The sequence below is a fragment of the Oncorhynchus masou genome, chromosome 5, assembly GCF_036934945.1.
Source record: "Oncorhynchus masou masou isolate Uvic2021 chromosome 5, UVic_Omas_1.1, whole genome shotgun sequence".
Lineage (NCBI taxonomy): Eukaryota > Metazoa > Chordata > Actinopteri > Salmoniformes > Salmonidae > Oncorhynchus > Oncorhynchus masou.
In genome coordinates, this window is record NC_088216.1 from 44,704,772 (window position 1) to 44,725,049 (window position 20,278).

Consider the following 20,278-nt stretch of genomic DNA (forward strand, 5'->3'; position numbering starts at 1 on the left):
CGCACCATGCGCAAACACACACTATGTGAGGGTGCTGTACCTCTATAACCTCTGGCCCGGTGTATACGGGGGCAGCAGGGGCGAGAGGCTCTGACGAGGGCAGGAAATTAGCCAGGGCATCAAAGGGGTCCGCAGCAAGCTCCTACACATGACACGACAACTCAAACACAAGCAACGCAAATTCCATGCCATGCCATTCATTTTTTGTTTGTTTGTGCAATATAAAACCCACATAGATCAATGATTTACCTCTTTGGCTGTCTTGGCTGCTGGGGGACCTACTTCCACCTGTACCTGCAACCCGGAGCAGGAGAGGTTAGGGAATACAACACTGGGTTACTATCTGTGACACTGCTCAGCTCCTATGCCCAACTGAGCTTCTGGGTGGCTGTGGACTCAATTCAACCAAACCCACAAAGGTAATACTCACGCAGGAGCAAAAGCACTCTTTTTCCTGTCGTCAAATAAAATATAGAAATGGTACAGTAAACATTCCTCACCGCTTCCACTGCTTTAATTCACGGCTACATTGTGTGAAAACAGAGAAAGAATGACAAGGACACAGGAAGTGATCAATGATAACCCCCTAACACCAGGGATAGCCCCACCCCCAAGAGTCGTCTTCTACTATAGCGTAGTTAATATCGAACAGTAATCCGGAGTCTACCTTGGTCTCTGGACCTTTCTGAGAGGGGCCTCCAGCCGCGGCACCGCCTGCAGAAACAGCCTGGGGCAACTTAGCAAGATCCTTTTTAGCCATGTCAGCTTTGCTTGATGTGGTGGGCACACTCTATAAAAAGGCATATGGTTCACACCATTAGACGAGGTGCAGAGCAGAGCTCAGAGAGCTGCGCATAGCCTTAGAGTCAAAGTTAACAGCTTATCGCCCGTAAGGTAATGACAAAGGAAAGGCACCATGATAAGATAAGTGCCTAATCAGAATGTCATTTGCCGTCACCGTTAAGAAAAGTATTAGGACGGTAGTATGCACCCCCGTATGGCATCAAAGAGGGTACAGCGAAAACAGAAATACAACAACAGGTCCCCCAATCAACCTAAACCAGGTAAACAAAGCCAGAAGCAATACAAGATGTGGTGCAACGCAACCAGAAGAAAAAGTTAAAAGGTGGAAATACCATTGTGCCTTCTCTGTGGTGATGTGTCAGACACCGTTTGTCTTGACGTGTTGAGCGTAACACAAGTGTGGACATGCTGGTAAGACTCAGTCGCATTAGAGCAGAAGTGTCCGTTCAGTTCCCAGTCAGACACCCGAGGGCCAGAAGTAAGGAAGTCCAAAAGCAGAGATATGTTTTGAAGAATATCGCCGGAGAGAAAAACCGGAGAACGGATACTATATAAAAGGCGTGGAAGAATATGAAGATAAAGAGAATGACTTAAACCTCAAGGTCACAGGGAGAGATTAATGACGAAGAAGATGTGGAATAGTGACCCAGGAAGAGAGTGTTGAAAGGGGGAGTGAGTTTAAAAAGAGAGCCGGGCAAAGAATAAAAGATCGAGAAGAAAGAGGCCTCGGCCCACACTCATCGACAGTCTGCCATCTACCTTGGCTGCCTGTTTCGGGGACTCTTGGAGCTTCGGTACGTCAGCTCTCCACGGTGTCGCCGACACTCCGACAATGTTTACTCCCCCAGGGGCAGGAGGTGTAGCTTTGGCAGGGTGCATGGGTGCAGTCTATATTTAAGAGGAATGAGTAAAAAGTAAATGGCTACAACACAAACAGAGCAGATTCAATGTATTGGCACCCTTTAAATTCAAATATGTAAAGGTGAATGGGGCCCCAGTGGGTATGAGGTGCAGGGGACATTAAAATCTAAAGTAGGGTAAAGTTGTCCCTAGACACTAAACTACGGTCAGTTTGGTATTCCCTTCCCAAATTGGTTAAGTCAGGCATTTTAGAGAGGGTAAGCTGATCCTAGATCTGTGCCTACGGGCAACATCGACCCGGAATCTGAAACCCAGCAGTCATTCAGACCATTAAGAGGTCCAGGGCCAGAGGATGAGACCATTACTATATTTAGGGGAGGGGTGTTTGGCATTACCTTTGGGGTGTCTTTAGGACTGCCTCTGGTCCCAGGTGTTGGTATGTCAATAACAGTAGCACCTGCTCCAGCAGCGTTTGGAGAGACAAGTGTCGTCTACAAACCAAGAAGCAGGCGCAGAACACATTATGGAAACGTGGTTCAGAAAACCAGCCAGCAACATGTTATGCACATCACCAATGAACAGTGAAGGGTCCTAATCCCGTACTCCAGCATGTAAAAATGCACAGTCAATCAATAAGCTCATAGGGGTCATTGTGAATAGTGATGTAAGCAGATCGGAACACACCCTAGGCCAAGCTGAACAAGGCAATGGTAAAGAGTGAGATTCCATTTAACAGAGTGTTCTACTATGCCCATGGGAACGCATTTGGGAAGAGTCAGAATAGGCCATGATTGTCCCACAAGAATCTCCAGTCTACCTCTGGCATCTTCACTTTGGCCGCTCCACTCTGCGTTGTCCCGGCTGTAGTAGGACCTCCTCCCGCTGCGACACCACTTCCTGTGGTTCCACCCATTGTCACGGACTCCGCCCTTGGCTTCGTTGCCATGGTCGAGGCGGGAGATGCACTCTGGAATGCAACAAGGATTGTGATTGGCTCAGTAACATTTGATTATTTTCAGCTTGCCTTATCCAATTGCTTATCTATATAAAATTCCGTGCCTAGTGATGCTTTCCCCTCAACAAACGAACAACAAATGACTGACAAGTAAAAATGAAGACGATACGGCAGAGTATGTACAGATGCATATAGTACTATACATAACCGTGTGTGTATGCATACATCTCTACATAGGTATGCAGTGCATGCATTTGATACAAGTGAAACAATAGTAGCTTTCTTAAGTGGCAAACTGTCTGTCACATCTTCACAAGGCAAAGGCATTTTCATTCTTCCTGGGTTTTACGTCAGATACCAGAACAGGTGACATTTTATGTTGTGTTGTCATGGAGTTGGGGGACATGTGAATACGCCACCTCAGGTTGGCATCTATGCCCTGTGCTGTCACCATGGAATTGTTTGGGCATAGGAGAGAGGACTTTTGGAATAGATTCAGGAAAGAGATTCAGGGATCTGATACATCTTCTCTAGGGAAACCAGTTTGGTAATTCCTTTATCCTGAGTGGTCAATGACCTGCCTTAACCAGGGTTATAAACTTTGTGTTTTGCATGTTGATTAAAACCCATTTACAAAAAAACTACTTTCAGTTCCCCCACTGCCAGCCCAACCCCACAACAACAAAAACCGACATTCAACCAAAGGAAGTTTGTCTAATCTGTAGTTCCCTATAAATATTGGGCTGGAGACCAGTTAGAGACGGTGCTGTGCAATGTGTGTTGACTATAGGTGTTCTCTGTAGTTAAGCTCTCTCTTTTCTGGAGAGAAAGCAACTAAAAGAGTGCTACTGTTTAGCATAGAGCTTTTGCACTGACATTAGTAGGGAAGACACTGACTGTTGTGCAAGTGTTGCGGCTGGCCAAGTACATCGCTACTACCCTCCAGAACTAGAAATACTGCCCCCCCCCCCCGGATCCAGAAATGCATTGTATTTTCTTCCTCATAACAACTTATTTGTGTATTTCCTGAATGGGTGACAACATAACAACACTGGTGTGGAATTATGTCTGGAGGTCATCACCTATACAGAGTCAAGAATTTAAAAACTTGTTGCAAAGTGCTGCATGTTTTCCCTCAATAATGCCAAGCACAAAATAAACACAAAATACCAAGCCTATTGGAAATGTATAGAATAATTCAGGATATGTTTAAAACATTCTAGTTGGAAGCAATTGCAAAATCAAAATGAGCTGAATAACATAAGCCTATATCTAAATCTAAAGCCATTGTTCCACTCCCTGAACATTTGGGTGTGACCAACTCTTTGCCTGAATGGGAGGAAGAGGGGAGTGTTGTTTTTCTATGTGATCTTGCTTTTTGTTTCCCCTGTCCTTTATGGTGTTATGGTAACAGACTGGGATAGACTGGGACACACTGAGCAGCCGCTACTCTGCCGCAACAGGAAAGATATTAACAATACCAAGCATCGCCCAAAGAAGGGGTCAAATACACTGGAAGCCAGATCAGAAACTGGGACCTATCCCAAAGAAAAGAAGGTGAAGGCTGGGCAGAGGAAGAAGAAGTGTGTGTGTGTGTGTGTGTGTGTGTGTGTGTGTGTGTGAGAGGGGGAGAAAGAGAGAGGGGCATGGTGAGAGAGAATGAGAGAAGATAGGTTAAAGAGTGTGTAGTAATGGTACCTCAAATTGTGCTGGATTCACGGCAACCTGGGCCACTGAAGTGGATGAATATTGTCGGGGCTGCGACTGGGGAGAGAGAGAAAGAGAGAAAGAGGGAGAGAGTTAAAAAAACATAAAATGAACAGAGTAGTATCACTTATAGTAGGACACACAGACTTAATCTTTGTCAGAAACACTGACACAATTAAGCATAATCTTAACTTGAAATTAACCACAGCAAAACAAAACATTCCATGCTGCTCAAATGTCTGTACAATGTCCTCATAAGGTAGGCATAATTTCAATCATAGAAATATCATTAATAGAATGGACCTATCCCTTCAGACCACAGGAATATAGCTGATCAACACTGGCATTTAAAAGGTGCAATAGGAAATGTGTTTGCTATAATTCTAATAGTTTGTCTAATTTCAGTTTATGTGACAAAACAAGCAATCATTGTGTAGAGTCATTGTACCATCTAAACCACTGTAAAATATTTTTTCCATAGCCTAAAATATTGTATTTTCAAAACCGAAAGTAAAATACAAAATTGTTTAACTGAAGCATGGAAATAGTGCACATAGAACAGATCTACCGCATCTTAGACTTGCTTTCTATGAGAATGACAGATCTATAACTCACATTTCTATGTGAATCTGGTCAGGTTGCCCAAAAAGTTAAATATTGGTGCGAATGGCGGCCATCTTTGTGGTAGTATTTAAAAGTCAATATTTAAATTGAATTTACATTTCAATGGTCTACCAGTGGTGTGAAGGGATAGGTCCATTCTATGCATTGTATTTCTATGATTAAAATGACAACCACCCTGTATTCAAGAGAATGTTGTGTCTCAACTGATGCGGCCGTCACTAGTTACCACAGCCACAAAGTGTCATAGTTCATGACGTACTTGGAGTTGATTACTGATTACAAGCATTTCTCTACACTCGCATTAACATCTGCTAACTATGTGTATGTGACCAATAAAAGTTGATGTTCACTCTGACAACATCACTTAATCTATGCACTCTTAGAAAAAAAGGTGCTATCGAGAATCTAAAAGGGGTCTGCGGCTGTCCCCATAGGAGAACACTTTGAAGAATCCTTTTTGGTTCCAGTTAGAACCCTTTTGAGTTCCATATAGAACCCTTTCAACAGAGGGTTCTACATGGAACCCAAAATAGTTCTACCCGGAACCAAAAAGGGTTATCCTATGGGGACAGAGGCAGAACCCTTTTGGGACCCTTTGTTCTAAGAGTGCGTCTTGTGGAAGGAGAGTGGTGTTGACACAAAGGCCTTGTCAAAACCCAGCTAAGGGCCTTAAACGAGCTGGGTTTGAGGCAATCACTGATTTGTACTGTACGTGATTAGATATGTGAAATAATGGTCGCGGCCTGCTGTTTTCACCAGTAAGTAATACTCAGTAATGAACCTCAAAGGAAGGAAGGAAAGGAAGGATGCATCTGTAAAGTATTGGAACAAGTCCCCACTCAGATGGGTTGGGAGGAAGTAGGGAGGGGAAAGTGAGATCACAGACACCCAGGGGCGGAAAGTGGGCTAACGAGTCACACTGCCCTCTCTTTGGATAAATATTTTTGCACTAGGCAACACACCAGACTCTAACGGCGAATGAAAGGACAGACAAAGAGAGGGTGGAGGCTTGGGCATGGCACCTGGAATTCTGACTGGCTCATCTTTTGGCAACCAAAGAGATACAATTAGATTGTTATCTGTATCTCTATGTTGGCAAAACTATACCAGAGCACCCTACTTGAATGACTCTGGTTTGATCCAAGCTACTCAAGTATGACTCATGTTTATTTCAAATTGAATTATGGTTTATAAACAAAACTGAAACAAAGACGTTGATTCAAAAGGCATTTGGTTGCACATCTACTCATGTGATCATGGCAGCAAAGGAACACGGGCATCTCACTGCGAGCTTTCTCCTCTGTCTTCCAACCGACAGCACATGACAAAGGAAGTGGCTTTGGGTGTGTAAACAAACTGCACTTCTCATTTCTAATGCAACAAATCCTACTTCAACAAACCCCACTGACTAATAACTACCCTGCCCCACTGACTAACTACCCTGCCCAACCTAACCTTAACCTAACGTGGCAGGCGTAAAATAAATGCCTGAAACTATATCCCTTATATACAGGTCTTGACGAGAAGACTGTAGGGGGAGGTTCTCTTCTGCACTGTTCAACCAATCCAGTAAATGTGGAGGAGGAGTTACGATGGAGTGTTGCCTTGTTAACAGACTCAATTCGTCAGGGGCATGGACTCGAAAAGGTGTCGAAAGTGTTCCACGGGGATACTGGCCTATGTTGACTCTAATGCTTCCCACAGTTGTGTCAAGTTGGTTGGATGTCCTTTGAGTGGTGGTAACCATTCTCGATACACACAGAACATTGTTGAGTCTGAAAAACCCAGCAGCGTTGCAGTTCTTTTCTTGCCCATTCATCCTCAATGGCACACATACACAATCCATGCCTCAATTGTTTTAAGGCTTAAAATTATTCTTTAACCTGTCTCCTCCCCTTCATCTACACTCATTGAAGTGGATTTAACAAGTGACATCAATAAGGGATCATAGCTTTCACCTGGATTCACCTGGTCAGTCCATGTCATTCTTAATGTTAATGTTAAGTATACTCAGAGTACAACACACCTGAACACAGAGGCTAACATCAGTACACTATAGATAGCAACAGCAAACCAAGCCCCAGGAACCTGAACACAAGAGACTGACGTCAGTACACCATAGATGTACAGAGATTTAACACTGGAATATCACTGTTATGACTTAGTAGAAAGCTAGATCATATGAACACATGCTCATGTCCGCATTTAACGGTTTTAACATGTATATTGCAATTTCTTTTAACTCTAATTGTAACTCCTTATTCACTGTGTATTTATAGTTTGTGTCTATATTATATAAACAAATGTATCTTAAACTCTGCATCATTGGAAAAAGACCCGTAAGCATTTCACTGTTTGTCTACACCTAACCTAATTACATATACTGCTTTGTCGAGACAAGGCCCAAATCCCCGTCATCCGCGTGAAAAAAAGACGGAAAAAAGGGACAGGACGGAGTGCCTTGCAAGAATTCGCTGACAAGTAGGCAAACCACCACACTACCTTCCGTATTATTGGCCAAAATGCAATCATTGGAATAAAAAAACTGGACGATCTACGATTAAGACTATCCTACCAACGGGACATTAAAAACTGTAATATCTTATGTTTCACCGAGACGTGGCCATTTATGCTCGCTTCGAGACATGCAACACGGAAGCAGGTATGAGAGCACTAGCAGTTCCGGGTGACTGTGTGATCACGCTCTCCGGCCCAGACGTATTACCAGGACGTGTACTCAAAGCATGCGCAGACCAGCTGGCAAGTATCTTCACTGACATTTTCAACCTCCCCCTGTCTGAGTCTGTAATACCTACATGTTTCAAGCAAACCACCATAGTTCCTGTGCCCAAGAAAGCGAAGGTAATCTGCCTAAATGATTACCGCCCCGTAGCACTCACGTCGGTAACCATTAAGTGCTTTGAAAGGTTGGTCATGGCTCAAATAAACACCATCATGCCGGAAACCCTAGCCCCACACCAATTCGCATACCGCCCCAACAGATCCACAGATGACGCAATCGCACTCCACACTGTCCTTTCCCACCTGGACAAAAGAAACAACTATGTGAGAATGCTGTTCATTGACTACAGCTCAGCCCCCTCCTGTACTCCCTGTTCACCCACCACTGCGTGGCCAAGCACGACTCCAACACCATCATGTAGTTTCCTGACGACACAACACATCACTGACAACGATGAGACAGCCTATAGTGAGTGTGGTGCCAGGACAACAACCTCTCCCTCAAATGTGAGCAAGACAAAGGAGCTGATCATGGAATATAGGAAAATGAAGGCCGAACAGGCCCCCATTAACATTGATGGGGCTGAAGTCAAGCAGGTCGAGAGTTCTCATTTCCTTGGTGTCCATATTACCAACGAACTATCATGATCCAAACACACCAAGACAGTTGTGAAGAGGGCACAGTAACACCTTCTTCCCCCTCAAGAGACTGAAAAGATTTGGCATGGGTCCTCAAAAAGTTCTACAGCTCTAGCATCGAGAGCATTCTGACCAGTTGCATCACCGCCTGGTATGGTAACTCCTTGGTATCTGACCGTCCGTAAGGCGCTACAGAGGGTAGTGCGTAAGGCCTAATACATCACTGGCAACAGCATACAAGTTAATAGTCATGCCAAACTTACCACGGTCTGCCTTAGCTCTTAATTCAGTGTCAAAAAGTACACACCAGACATCAACTCACAGACATGTTTGTCAAGTCAAGTGAAAAATCAGTTGGATCAGTTAGTCTGCATTCACTACACAAGGGTAATGATGAACAGAATTGTAGCACATTTGGCTAATGTGTACCAATGGGATTTCTCCCCTGGTGTGCTAACTGCTAGCTATGCCAGACAAGAATAATGTTAACCAGGCATATGAGGGCCTCAGGAATGGGAAACATTTACCACCTAGCTGATGTCAGACCAGTGTGCGATAACTGTTGGCCTTTGACATCTCATTCACATTCCGTAGTTGGTGACCTCACGGCAGCAGATTGAGGATGACCTTCTTCAGCATGGTTACTTACTTCAGCTGAACACACTTATTCGCTATAGCTCTTCCAGCCATACCGTTCCACACTCCAGCTATATACAGCCTATGACGAGGGATGGGAATTGCCAGGGACCTCTCGATATGATATTATCACGATACTTTGCGGCCGATACAATATGTATTGCAATTCTCACAATTCTATATGTATTATGATTCGATACTGTGACCTTATTGCGAAGGAATTGTCCGATGAGCTCCGAGACAGGATTGTGTCGAGGCACAGATCTGGGGAAGGGTACCAAAAAAATTCTGCAGCATTGAAGGTCCGCAAGAACACATTGGCCTACATTCTTAAATGGAAGAAGAATGGGACCACCAAGACTCTTCCTATAACTGGCCACCCAGCCAAACTGAGCAATCATGGGAGAAGGGTCTTGGTCAGAGAGGTGACCAAGAACCCAAATGGTCACTCCGACAGAGCTCCAAAGTTCCTCTGCTGAGATGGGAGAACCTTCCAGAAGGATAACCATCTCTGCAGCAGTCCACCAATCAGGCCTTTATGGTAGAGTGGCCAGACAGAAGCCACTCCTTAGTGGCGTTTGCCAAAAGGCACCTAAAGGACTTTCGGAAAAAAAATTCTGGTCTGATGAAACCAAGATTGAACTCTTTGGCCTGAATGCCAAGCGTCACATCTGGAGGAAACCTGGCACCATCCCTACGGTGAAGCATGGTGGTGGCAGACTCATCCTATGGGGATGTTTTTCAGCGGCAGGGACTGGGAGACTAGTCAGGATCGAAGCAAAGATGAACGGAGCAAAGTACAGAGAGATCCTTTATGAATACCTACTCCAGAGCACTCAGGACCTCAGACTGGGGCAAAGGTTCACCTTCCAACAGGACAATGACCCTAAAAACACAGCCTTAGTTTTTGTTTTGTCATTATGGGGTATTGTGTGTAGATTGAGGGAAAAAAACAATTTAATCAATTGTTAGAATAAGGCTGGACATGGGCTGTGAAAACTTTCTGAATGCACTGTCTACACTGGAATTTTGGTGCAGGTACAGCCAACTAGCGCAAAGATATTATTGCAATATTGTCAAAACTACACCAAATACTGTCAAAAATAATAACCTGATATGTAACTGTATCAATGTTTCCCCCCCACATCACTACCTATGTCCCCCTATTCTCAAATCCGGCCTCAAGGTCCACAGCATTCTTCCTCTCCAATAATGGACGGATTTACATTTGGGACACCAGGTGAGTGACATGAAATTAGTGACATTAAGCCCATACTAGTGTACACAAAAGTATGCTAAATGGATTTGTATCTGCTTGAGTGGCACACCATTAAAACCACCAGTCACAACAACAAGGCTCTCTCTTAGGGAAAATCCCTGAGTAGGTGTCTACCCATGCAGACATACGTAGACAGGTTAGGCTATTTCACCTAGCTCCCAGAACCACCCAGATACCCTTTATTAATACAGGCAGATAGATAAACAGTCAGCCCTACTGCATACAGTCCATTAAGAATCACACAAAGCACTGGCAGGGTAGAGAATAAAGGGCGGGTACCAGGCAGCATAACAACAAGTCTAAATGTCAACAGTGACTGTACAGCAGAAACCAGTCGACCACACGAATGCATCTCTCAGGGGCCAACCTAAACAGTGTTATAAACTGTAATCAGTCCCTTTTACTGCTGATTGTGATACAAGACTGGGTGTAACTTATTGGAGTAGGACTACTTCATAAGTCTAACCGGGAATTCTGTTCTGCTATTATTGAATAATAGCAAAACACTATTATTGCCAATCTGTTAGTAGTTAATGTATAGACTAGCTAGGCCAAACATTGCTTCTATAACTAAATTGTGGCAAAGCTACTGTACTACTGCTTATCAGAAAGTATCAAAACACAAATATTGATTAGCTGAGAGCTAATAAAACACTATTCCAGCAAAAACAAAGAGTAACAAAAACACTAATCATCCTTATCAGACCGTTCCAAAAACACTATTACTGATTAGAAGTCCAACCAAGCACTACTACTTCTCACGAGACAGTATAGCCCAAAACTGTATCACTGAGGTAAAAACGTAGTTGATTTTGGCTCACAAGAGTCTGACCTAGCGCTCCTCCAGCTCACCTGAGTCGAGCCCAGAGTCTCCGTGTTTGTCTACCTACCTGCGTCCAACGTCGTTTCAACATTCCTCATGCATTCCACAGTGAACAGGTCTGTTGGGGGTAACCAAAACCAAAATGCTAGCCATGACAGACCCTTGTTTACAGTCAATAAACAGTTCTTATACATGTTCAGAACATGACAGATATATAATGTTCTCTCAAAAACTTTTCAACCGTCTCAGACTGGATGTTATTTTGTCCGGGGTCAATATGAGATAAGACATTATAAATATTCACGACAAGTTTTACAATGGGGCGGCAGGTAGCCTAGTGGTTAGAACGTTGGATCAGTAACCGAAAGGTTGCTAGATCGAATCCCCGAGCTGACAAGGTTAAAAAAAAACATCTCGTTCTGCCCATGAACAAGGCAGTTAACCCAATGTTCCTAGGCCGTTATTGCAAATAGGAATTTGTTCTAAACTGACTTGCCTAGTTAAATCAAACTTTTTCTTTTTTAATGACAATGCATTATAACCCACATCATAATGCAGAGTGCTCATGTGTTACAATGATTTCTTCTCCATTTCTCATAGTTGTACTGGGTTGTGATTGACATAATAACGGGAAAGGGGGACGGGGCGGGAGTTGTCAGGGTTCTTTTTTATGAGGAAGGAAATAATGAGCTGGTATTATTGTCCAAGGTATTAGTCATTGAAAATGTTATTTGCAAAGAGGAGTACGCATAGGATAAACATGCATTACTGTAACGTTATTGAGTACACAGGTACACACACACACACACTGGGAGCTACTGGCAGCCGTTACCAAAACGGGACATTGGGCCAGAATAAAAGTGTCTGTTTTAAGGAACATTTTCCTCTGAAACCAGTTGAAACAATCTACGCACACACACAAAGTCAGAGTCCTATAGCCACACCCGAGAAGGGTGTGTACCAATTGGTGGCACAGAAACATTACTCAGAGCACCATTTAAATGGTGCATACAGGGGCAGCCAGTGTGGCACAGGAGCCAATTTGATTTATTTTACCTTTATTTAACTAGGCAAGTCAGTTAAGAACAAATTCTTATTTTCAATGATGGCCTAGGAACAGTGGGTTAACTGCCTGTTCAGGGACAGAACGACAGATTTGTACCTTGTCAGCTCAGGGGTTTGAACTTGCAATCTTCCGGTTACTAGTCCAACGCTCTAACCACTAGGCTTCCCTGCCGCACCCAATGCTGCCATGGTTAATAACCAGGAGGGAGTAGGGTTTCTCCTCCGAGGGGTTTAATAAGAGTGCTTCTTCAACAATAGGGTTAAAGATAGTCTTTACTTTACTGAGCTGGGCTATGAAAAGTGTTGACTTATACTGGGCCCCACCCTACAGACAGACGTGAAAAGGGCTGGGTATAGCAACACGGCTAGCTGCTATAGTGATGACACAGCATTTGGCTAACCCGGGGACAAAGTATGTCATTACTTTGGAATTGACTCCAACCCTGATAGCAACAGAAAGCTAGATGCAACAGTGATACCAAATGAGTAAGCTAACCAGTGTAGGCTGCAAAGTATGTCATACTGACTTAAATAGGGACAATTCTGCCTAGTAGTGTCATTTACTGGTTCAGCTGGTGTTATAGCTATGCTAATGGCCATTTACATCCAAAAGGACCCATGAGCACCAACATGTGAAGTTCAAAGGAGCATGTCAAATTGGGTGTCAATGAAAGCTAAGAGTCTATATTTTTGAGAAATGAAGACATCCTACAAATTAGGAATAAGCAAAGGCTTTGATTTCTGGTCAAACAGATGGAAAATGGGTCTTAGAAAACATCTACCATTAAAAAGTCAAAAGGTATTAGAAATCAATCAAAATACAATCATGTTGAAGTAAAGACGCCTACCCAACTAATATCAACACTTACAGTCGAAGTCGGAAGTTTAACTACACTTAGGTTGGAGTCATTAAAACTTGTTTCTCAACCATTCCACAAATTTCTTGTTAACAAACTACAGTTTTGGCAAGTCGATTAGGACATCTACTTTGTGTATGACAAGTAATTGTTCCAATAATTGTTTACGGGCAGATTATTTCACTGTATCACAATTCCAGTGGGTCAGAAGTTTACATACACTAAGTTGACTGTGCCTTTAAACAGCTTGGACAATACCAGAACATTATGTCATGGCTTTAGAAGCTTCTGAAAAATGATGTCAATTGGAGGTGTATCTGTGGATGTATTTCAAGGCCTACCTTCAAACTCAGTGCTTCTTTTCTTGACATCATGGGAAAATCAAAAGAAATCAGCCAAGACCTCAAATTTCTTTTGTAGACCTCCACAAGTCTGGTTCATCCTTGGGAGAAATTTCTAAATGCCTGAAGGTACCACGTTCATATGTACAAACAATAGTACGCAAGTATAAACACCATGGGACCACGCAGCCGTCATACCGCTCAGGAAGGAGCCGCGTTCTGTCTCCTAGGGATGAGCATAGTTTGGTGCGAAAAGCGCTAATCAATCCCAGAAGAACACCATCCCAACCGTGAAGCATGGGGGTGGCAGCATCATGCACTTCACAAAATAGATGGCATCATGAGGTAGGGAAATGATGTGGATATATTGAAGCAACATCTTAAGACTTAGGTCAGGAAGTTAAAGCTTGGTCGCAAATGGGTCTTCTAAACGGACAATGACCACAAGCCTGCTTCCGAAGTTGTGGCAAAATGGTTTAAGGACAACAAAGTCAAGGTATTGGAGTGGCCATCAAAGCCCTGACCTCAATCCCATAGAACATTTGTGGGCAGAACTGAACAAGCATGTGCGAGCAAGCGGGTCTACAAACCTGACTCAGTTACACCAGCTCTGTCTGGAGGAATGGGCCAAAATTCATCCAATTTATTGTGGGGAAGGCAATGCTACCAAATACTAATTGAGTGTATGTAACTTCTGACCCACTGGGAATGTGATGAAAGAAATAAAAGCTGAAATCAATCATTATCTCTATTATTATTCTGACATTTCACATTGTCAAAATAAAGTGGTGATCCGAACTGACCTAAACCAGGGAATGATTACTAGGATTAAATGTCAGGAATTGTGAAAAACTGAGTTTAAATGTATTTGGCTAAGGTGCATGTAAACTTCGGTAACGGTACGGTCTTTGTAAGAAAAAATGAACATATCACCCTTTAAACAATTAACTCTTTATTCTGCCTATAGACAAATAAAACATTTAGAAAAATGACTGCATGACTGACTAGGCCTTGTTTCTTTCTCTACTGTATGAAATCAAGGGGAGAAAAAACATTACAATTAAAAAGTGCTTCTTAGCTTTGACTACCTGTAGGTGCTTTGCCTGCTCTATTTTAAATAAACAGGGTACATACTTGTATAGGCAATATTAAATGTAACCACCGAATAGGACTGCAAATCGTTGGCTATGAATACTCCCACTGCTTTCGTTATTTCTTTATGTTTTTCTGAAAGTGTTGCGAATTGTTGTTGGAAGGAAGCAGCGAGGGATTGCTATGTTTTCGCTAACGGAGTGGACTCTCCTCGCTTCAGCTCCACCTGCAAGACATACGGCTTTGTGATGGTGACGTAAATGACACATGGTTAGAAGTGTTTCCACTCGAGTAGCCGACAGTGCAAAAGCAATGCTTGCAGACTTACTTTGTTTGTTTGTTTACGGTCTTCTAACCCTCGTCATCGAATTGAACGGTCCATCCAAAACGTTCCCACACAGCGGATTTGAAAGACGGCGGTACCTTTTCAAATGTGCTTCTCTCTGCCTCGCTCGCCATAGTCACGTTGGAGCTGAGAGAATATTTGTTTTTAGTTTCCGCTCTCTAAATGGGGCCCCTTTAGGGAGGTTTCCTACTGAGATGTCATTGCAAGTTTTCCATTGGTTGTTTAAGGGGGAGGGGGTTGCGGTCACTGCGGTTGCCACATTTTGAGACATTGCTGTGGAGTAAAGTTTGTCACTCCTCAGGAGCCCCAAGCAGTTGCCTGCCTTGCCTGTTCACAGGCTGTGCTTCTGGTTCTATGGATATAAATGTACAGCGTGAGTATAGTCTGCAGCGCAATAAGCAATTTTTGGAAATGATAGAAAAATTACTGGCAGACTGTGTATTGAACCGAACGGTTCGACAACATACTGTGTACCGTTGCATCCCTAGTATGTATCCCTAGTATGCAGTAATCATATGCCTATGAACCAGAGTAATACTGTTAGAACTGAGGTGGTGTGCCCCAGTAGGAAGTCCACCATGTGCAGCTCACCCTCCACTATTAAAAATGACCTGAGCATGTCTACCTCTGCTAAGCTTCCCAGTAAAGCAAGAAAAACAATCAACCAATCGAAAAGTATTAAAAATAGCCCACATTAACATATGTAGCTTAAGAAACAAGGTTCATGAAATCAATAATTTCCTAGTAATAAATTACATTAATATTCTGACAATCTCTGAAACTCACTTAGATAATACCTTTGACGATACAGTGGTAGCAATACATGGGTTATAACATCTACAGAAAAGATAGAAATGCCAAAAGGTGTGGCTGTCTATATTCAGGACCACATTCCTGTAAACCTTAGAGAGAATCTCATGTTAACGACTGTTGAAGTAATATGGCTACATGTTCATCTGCCTCACCTAAAGGCCATTCTGGTGGGAAGATGCTATAAACCACCAAGTGTTAACCGTCAGTATTTGGATAACGTGTGAAATGCTTGATAATGTATGTGATATCAATAGAGAGGTATACTTTCTGGGGGATTTAAATATTGACTGGCTTTCATCAGGCTGACAACTCAAGAGAAAGCTTCAAACTGTAACTAGTGCCTGCAACCTGGTTCAGGTTATCAATCAACCTACCAGGGTAGTTACAAACAGTACAGGAATGAAATCAACATGTATTAATCATATCTTTACTAATGCTGCATCAATTTGTTTGAAAGCAGTATCCAAATCCATCGGCTGTAGTGATCACAATATAGTAGCCATATCTAGGAAAACCAAAGTTACAAAGGCTGAGCCTAATATTGTGTATAAGAGGTCATACAATACGTTTTGTAGTGATTCCTATTTTATTGATGTGAAAAATATTTGTTGGTTCGTGGCGTGTAATGACAAGCAACCAGACGCTGTACTTGACACATTTATGAAATTGCTTATTCCAGTTACTATTAAGCATGCACCCATTAAGAAAATGACTGTACAACTGTTAAATCCCTGTGGATTGACGAGGTATTAAACATTTGTATGGTTGAGATGGATGAGGCAAAAGAGATGGAAAATAGGTCTGGCTGGACAACTGATTGGATAAAAAGAAGAAGAAACTACACTATGAAACAAAGGTAAATGACAAAGAATGATAGTAAAAAAGCTTTGGAGCCCATTCAATGAAATTTGGGGAAAAAAGGCATTCATTGAATCAGATGGCTCATTCATTACAAAACCCACTGATATTGCCTACTACTTTAAAGATTTATTATTGGCAAGATTAATGGGAGGACCATCATCCTCAGTGAATTTCATAAAAAGGTACAACTATACTAAATATGTTCACATGTCACCAAATAATTGATTAAAACCCAGTAGTTGCAATGAAGGTCTACAGTAGCCTCAACAGCACTCTGTAGGGTAGCACTATGGTGTAGCCGGAGGACCGCTAGTTTCCATCCTCCTCTGGGTACATTGACTTCAATACAAAACCTGGGAGGCTCATGGTTCTCACCCCCTTCCATAGACTTACACAGTAATTATGACAACTTCTGGAAGTTGTTCTCCAACCTATCAGAGCTCTTGCAGCATCAACTGATGTCCACTGAATCAAAGGATCAGAGAATGAATCATACTGAAGGGCTACAGCTAGCTAGCACTGCAGTGCATAAAATGTGGTGAGTAGTTGACTCAAAAATAAAGACAATAGTTGAATAGTTAACAAATTAATTTCTTCAAAAATGAAGGAAAAGCAAGAGCGAAAGACAGAGGTTGCTATATATATCTATTTTTTTTTTAAACGTTCAATTACTTAACTAGCCATTGCAGCTAGCTATTTTAGCCTACTCAAACAGAGAGGGATGATACGTTACCTAGCTTCCTATGGCTATCCGACACTGGAACTCTTCCAAGTCAAGGTAAGCTTTCGGTTTTATAAATGTATTGCCACCGGGGCCCGGGGGTGTAACTGCTAAACTGCTTGCTAACTGTACACTGTTCTGCGTGATTGTAGCCGGTTTACTAACATGTTAGTTCTAGTAGCTATGTTGACTTGATGTTACTTAATTTGGTGACAATGATGTAGGCTGTGTTTAGCGGTTAGCAGTTTTGATATGAGATTTGTCTTGGAAAGGTTTTTCTGATTGGTCACTGTGGGGACATTTTGTTGGTCCCCACAGGGTCAAATGCTATTTCTTGGGGGTTAAGGTTAGAATTAGTGTTTGGGTTAGGTTTAGGGTCAGAGTTTTGGGTTAAGGTACAGGATAGGGGTTAGGGAAAATAGGATATTGAATGGGACTGAATTGTGTGTCCCCACAGTTAGCTGTACAAGACTGTGTGTGGGTGTGGGTGTGTTCGTGTATAAAAGTAGGCTCTCTCTTATCCTCAAATTATGTGGAGAATGTTTTGAGTCTAACTGTCTCATTGTGAACCTAATATAATGTCAACAGATCACTATATTTACACCGCCAGCAGCACTCTGATGACATCACAGAGTTCCCTTCCTAGACCCTTGCCAAGTAACATCTTACTGTACGGAACAAGTCTGCCTGAGTTCAACTGAATGACGAAGCAATTTGCCTCCAAGCGATGCATTTAAGTATCTGTATTTTCCCCCTCGGTCAGATACAGCAGTTTTGAGCTCTTTGCCAAGTTTCCTAGTTAAAATGTTAAGAACATGTAAACGACATGTAAACATCAGAAGCCCCATGGCTTCGTCTGACTGACTTAAGTAACATCTTTGGTGGATATGTCTGCTCATAACAGATAAAACATGACATCACTCACCACAACAGCGTCTGTCAACTGCCACCTCAGCGATATGACAAAACCATCAAACTAAATCTATAGGGTTGGCACCAAAAGAGGAAACCACAAATCACACACACATAGAAAAGCTTTGTTTAGGTACATACCATAGATTTGAGTGTATCCTATATTTATCTGGATAGTCCCCGACTCTGTCCTGATGCTAAATTAACTTATATTCCCTATGGATGAAGCATATACGTCCCACAAAACACACACACTTTCACACACTCACATAAACAGACTAGAGATAAAAACATCTGCTCCTCCCAATGGGACAAGTCTGACAGGACAGTACTGCTCAAGCCCCTCCCCTTTTCAAAAAAGGAAGTGGAGAAGCCTGGATCCGATTGGTTGAAAGGGGACACTGTGCCCGCCTCCTTCACAAGACTAGCCAGGAAAAACAAACAAGACCAGTCAGTTCCAGCGAGGGAGTTTGATTAAAATAAACCGCGGTTCACCGGTCTATGGCCCGTGGCGTGATGGAAAAAAACGGTGAGGGAGGAGCGGCCTTCTAAAATCGAACAGTAATCTGCGCCGCTCTGCCATGTTGTCAATAAGGCAGCATGGTACATCGTTCAGAAACATACAACATCACGTTTCTATAAAATATATGTTGGAATTTTCAAGCTTGTTCTCATTGGGAAGGCAGATAAAGTATTTTTATCAAAAGCAATCACTTTTGAATTTGAAAACAGAATCCTACGCATTACTCCACGTGCTTAACCTACGCCACTTTTGTTTTGAGCTGACTTCGCCGCCAGCCAGAGCGGGGCACCTGGATCACGCCTGGGAGGCAGCCTGGTTCCAAAACGAATGCAATCACTTTTCAACCGGTGCAAATTCCTCCCACCGGGGCAACACGTGCCAGATAATCAAATCCCTTACATGTGTGAGGGAAGGTTTGGGCTGAGTCTTGTGACTGTATGTGTTTGTGCATATGTGGCAGTAGTATAATACAGATACAACAGCCTACATGTAGATTTTAGTAATGATTACAAAGCAGTGAATGTACTGTATGTGTTGTAATGTGAGCTGACCAAGTCCTGAGCATAGTGAAGTGCTGGTCATCGGCATATATTTAATAGTGATAGAGATGGGTGGAGCTGAAGCAGGCTGGATAGAGTTGGCTTTGCTGCACGGACTGTCTGTCTGGTAGCAGTAGGGTGCGTCTGATACACTCACTGCTTAGGAATCTGAACAGCAGAGCCCCTCAAAAACAGAGAGGCAGAGAAAGGGGTGAGGGGGAGAGAGAGAGAGAAGGACAGAGCAAAGAGAGAGAGAGAGTTACAGTTGAAGTCGGAAGTTTACATACACTTAGCTTGGAGTCATTAAAACTCGTTTTTCAACTACTCCACAAATGTCTTGTTAATTAACAAACTATAGTTTTGGCAAGTCGGTTAGGACATCTATTTTATCCATGACACAGGTCATTTTTCCATCAATTGTTTACAGAGAGATTATTTCACTTATCACACTGCCAGTGGGTCTGAAGTTTACATACACTAAGTTGACTGTGCCTTTAAACAACTTGGAAAATTCCAGAAAATGATGCCATGGCTGTAGAAGCTTCTGATAGGCTAATTGACATCTAGAGGTGTACCTGTGGATGTATTTCAAGGCCTACCTTAAAACAGTGCCTTTTTGCTTGACATCATGGGAGAATCTAAAGAAATCAGCCAAGACCTCAGAAAAAAAATTGACCTCCACAAGTCTGGTTCATCCTTGGGAGCAATTTCCAAACGCCTGAAGGTACAACGTTCATCTGTACAAACAATAGTACGCAAGTATAAACACCACGTTTTGTCTCCGGAAGATGAACGTACTTTGGTGTGAAAAGTGCAAATCAATCCCAGAACAACAGCAAAGGACCTTGTGAAGATCCTGGAGGAAACAGGTACAAAAGTATCTATATCCACAGTAAAATGAGTCCTATTTCGACATAACCTGAACGGCCGCTCAGCAAGGAAGAAGCCACTGCTCCAAAACCACCATTAAAAAGCCAGACTACAGTTTGCAACTGCACATGGGGACAGAGATCGTACTTTTTGGAGAAATGTTCTCTGGTCAAAATAGATGGCATCATGAGGTAGGAAAATGATGTGGATATATTGAAGCAACATCTCAAGACATCAGTCAGGAAGTTAAAGCTTGGTCGCAAATGGG

At 42.7% G+C, this 20,278-nt stretch overlaps 1 protein-coding gene across 11 annotated transcripts in view; it reads right to left on the minus strand.

Moving 5' to 3' along the window:
- Positions 1-20,278, minus strand: part of LOC135539641 (calpastatin-like) — a 67,868-nt gene that overhangs the window by 11,216 nt on the left and 36,374 nt on the right. For 5 of the 11 annotated variants that reach the window (XM_064965647.1, XM_064965648.1, XM_064965652.1 and 2 more), the window contains 7 exons: positions 4,319-4,384; positions 2,483-2,632; positions 2,061-2,156; positions 1,564-1,692; positions 668-790; positions 250-294; positions 41-142 (listed from right to left, as the gene is read on the minus strand). In XM_064965647.1, the coding sequence (XP_064821719.1) occupies positions 41-142; positions 250-294; positions 668-790; positions 1,564-1,692; positions 2,061-2,156; positions 2,483-2,632; positions 4,319-4,384 (711 nt within the window). Of the gene's footprint in view, positions 1-40; positions 143-249; positions 295-667; positions 791-1,563; positions 1,693-2,060; positions 2,157-2,482; positions 2,633-4,318; positions 4,385-14,753; positions 14,875-18,219; positions 18,390-20,278 lie in introns of those variants that run through there. The other 6 variants (XM_064965651.1, XM_064965654.1, XM_064965650.1 and 3 more) reach the window with 6 other exon arrangements.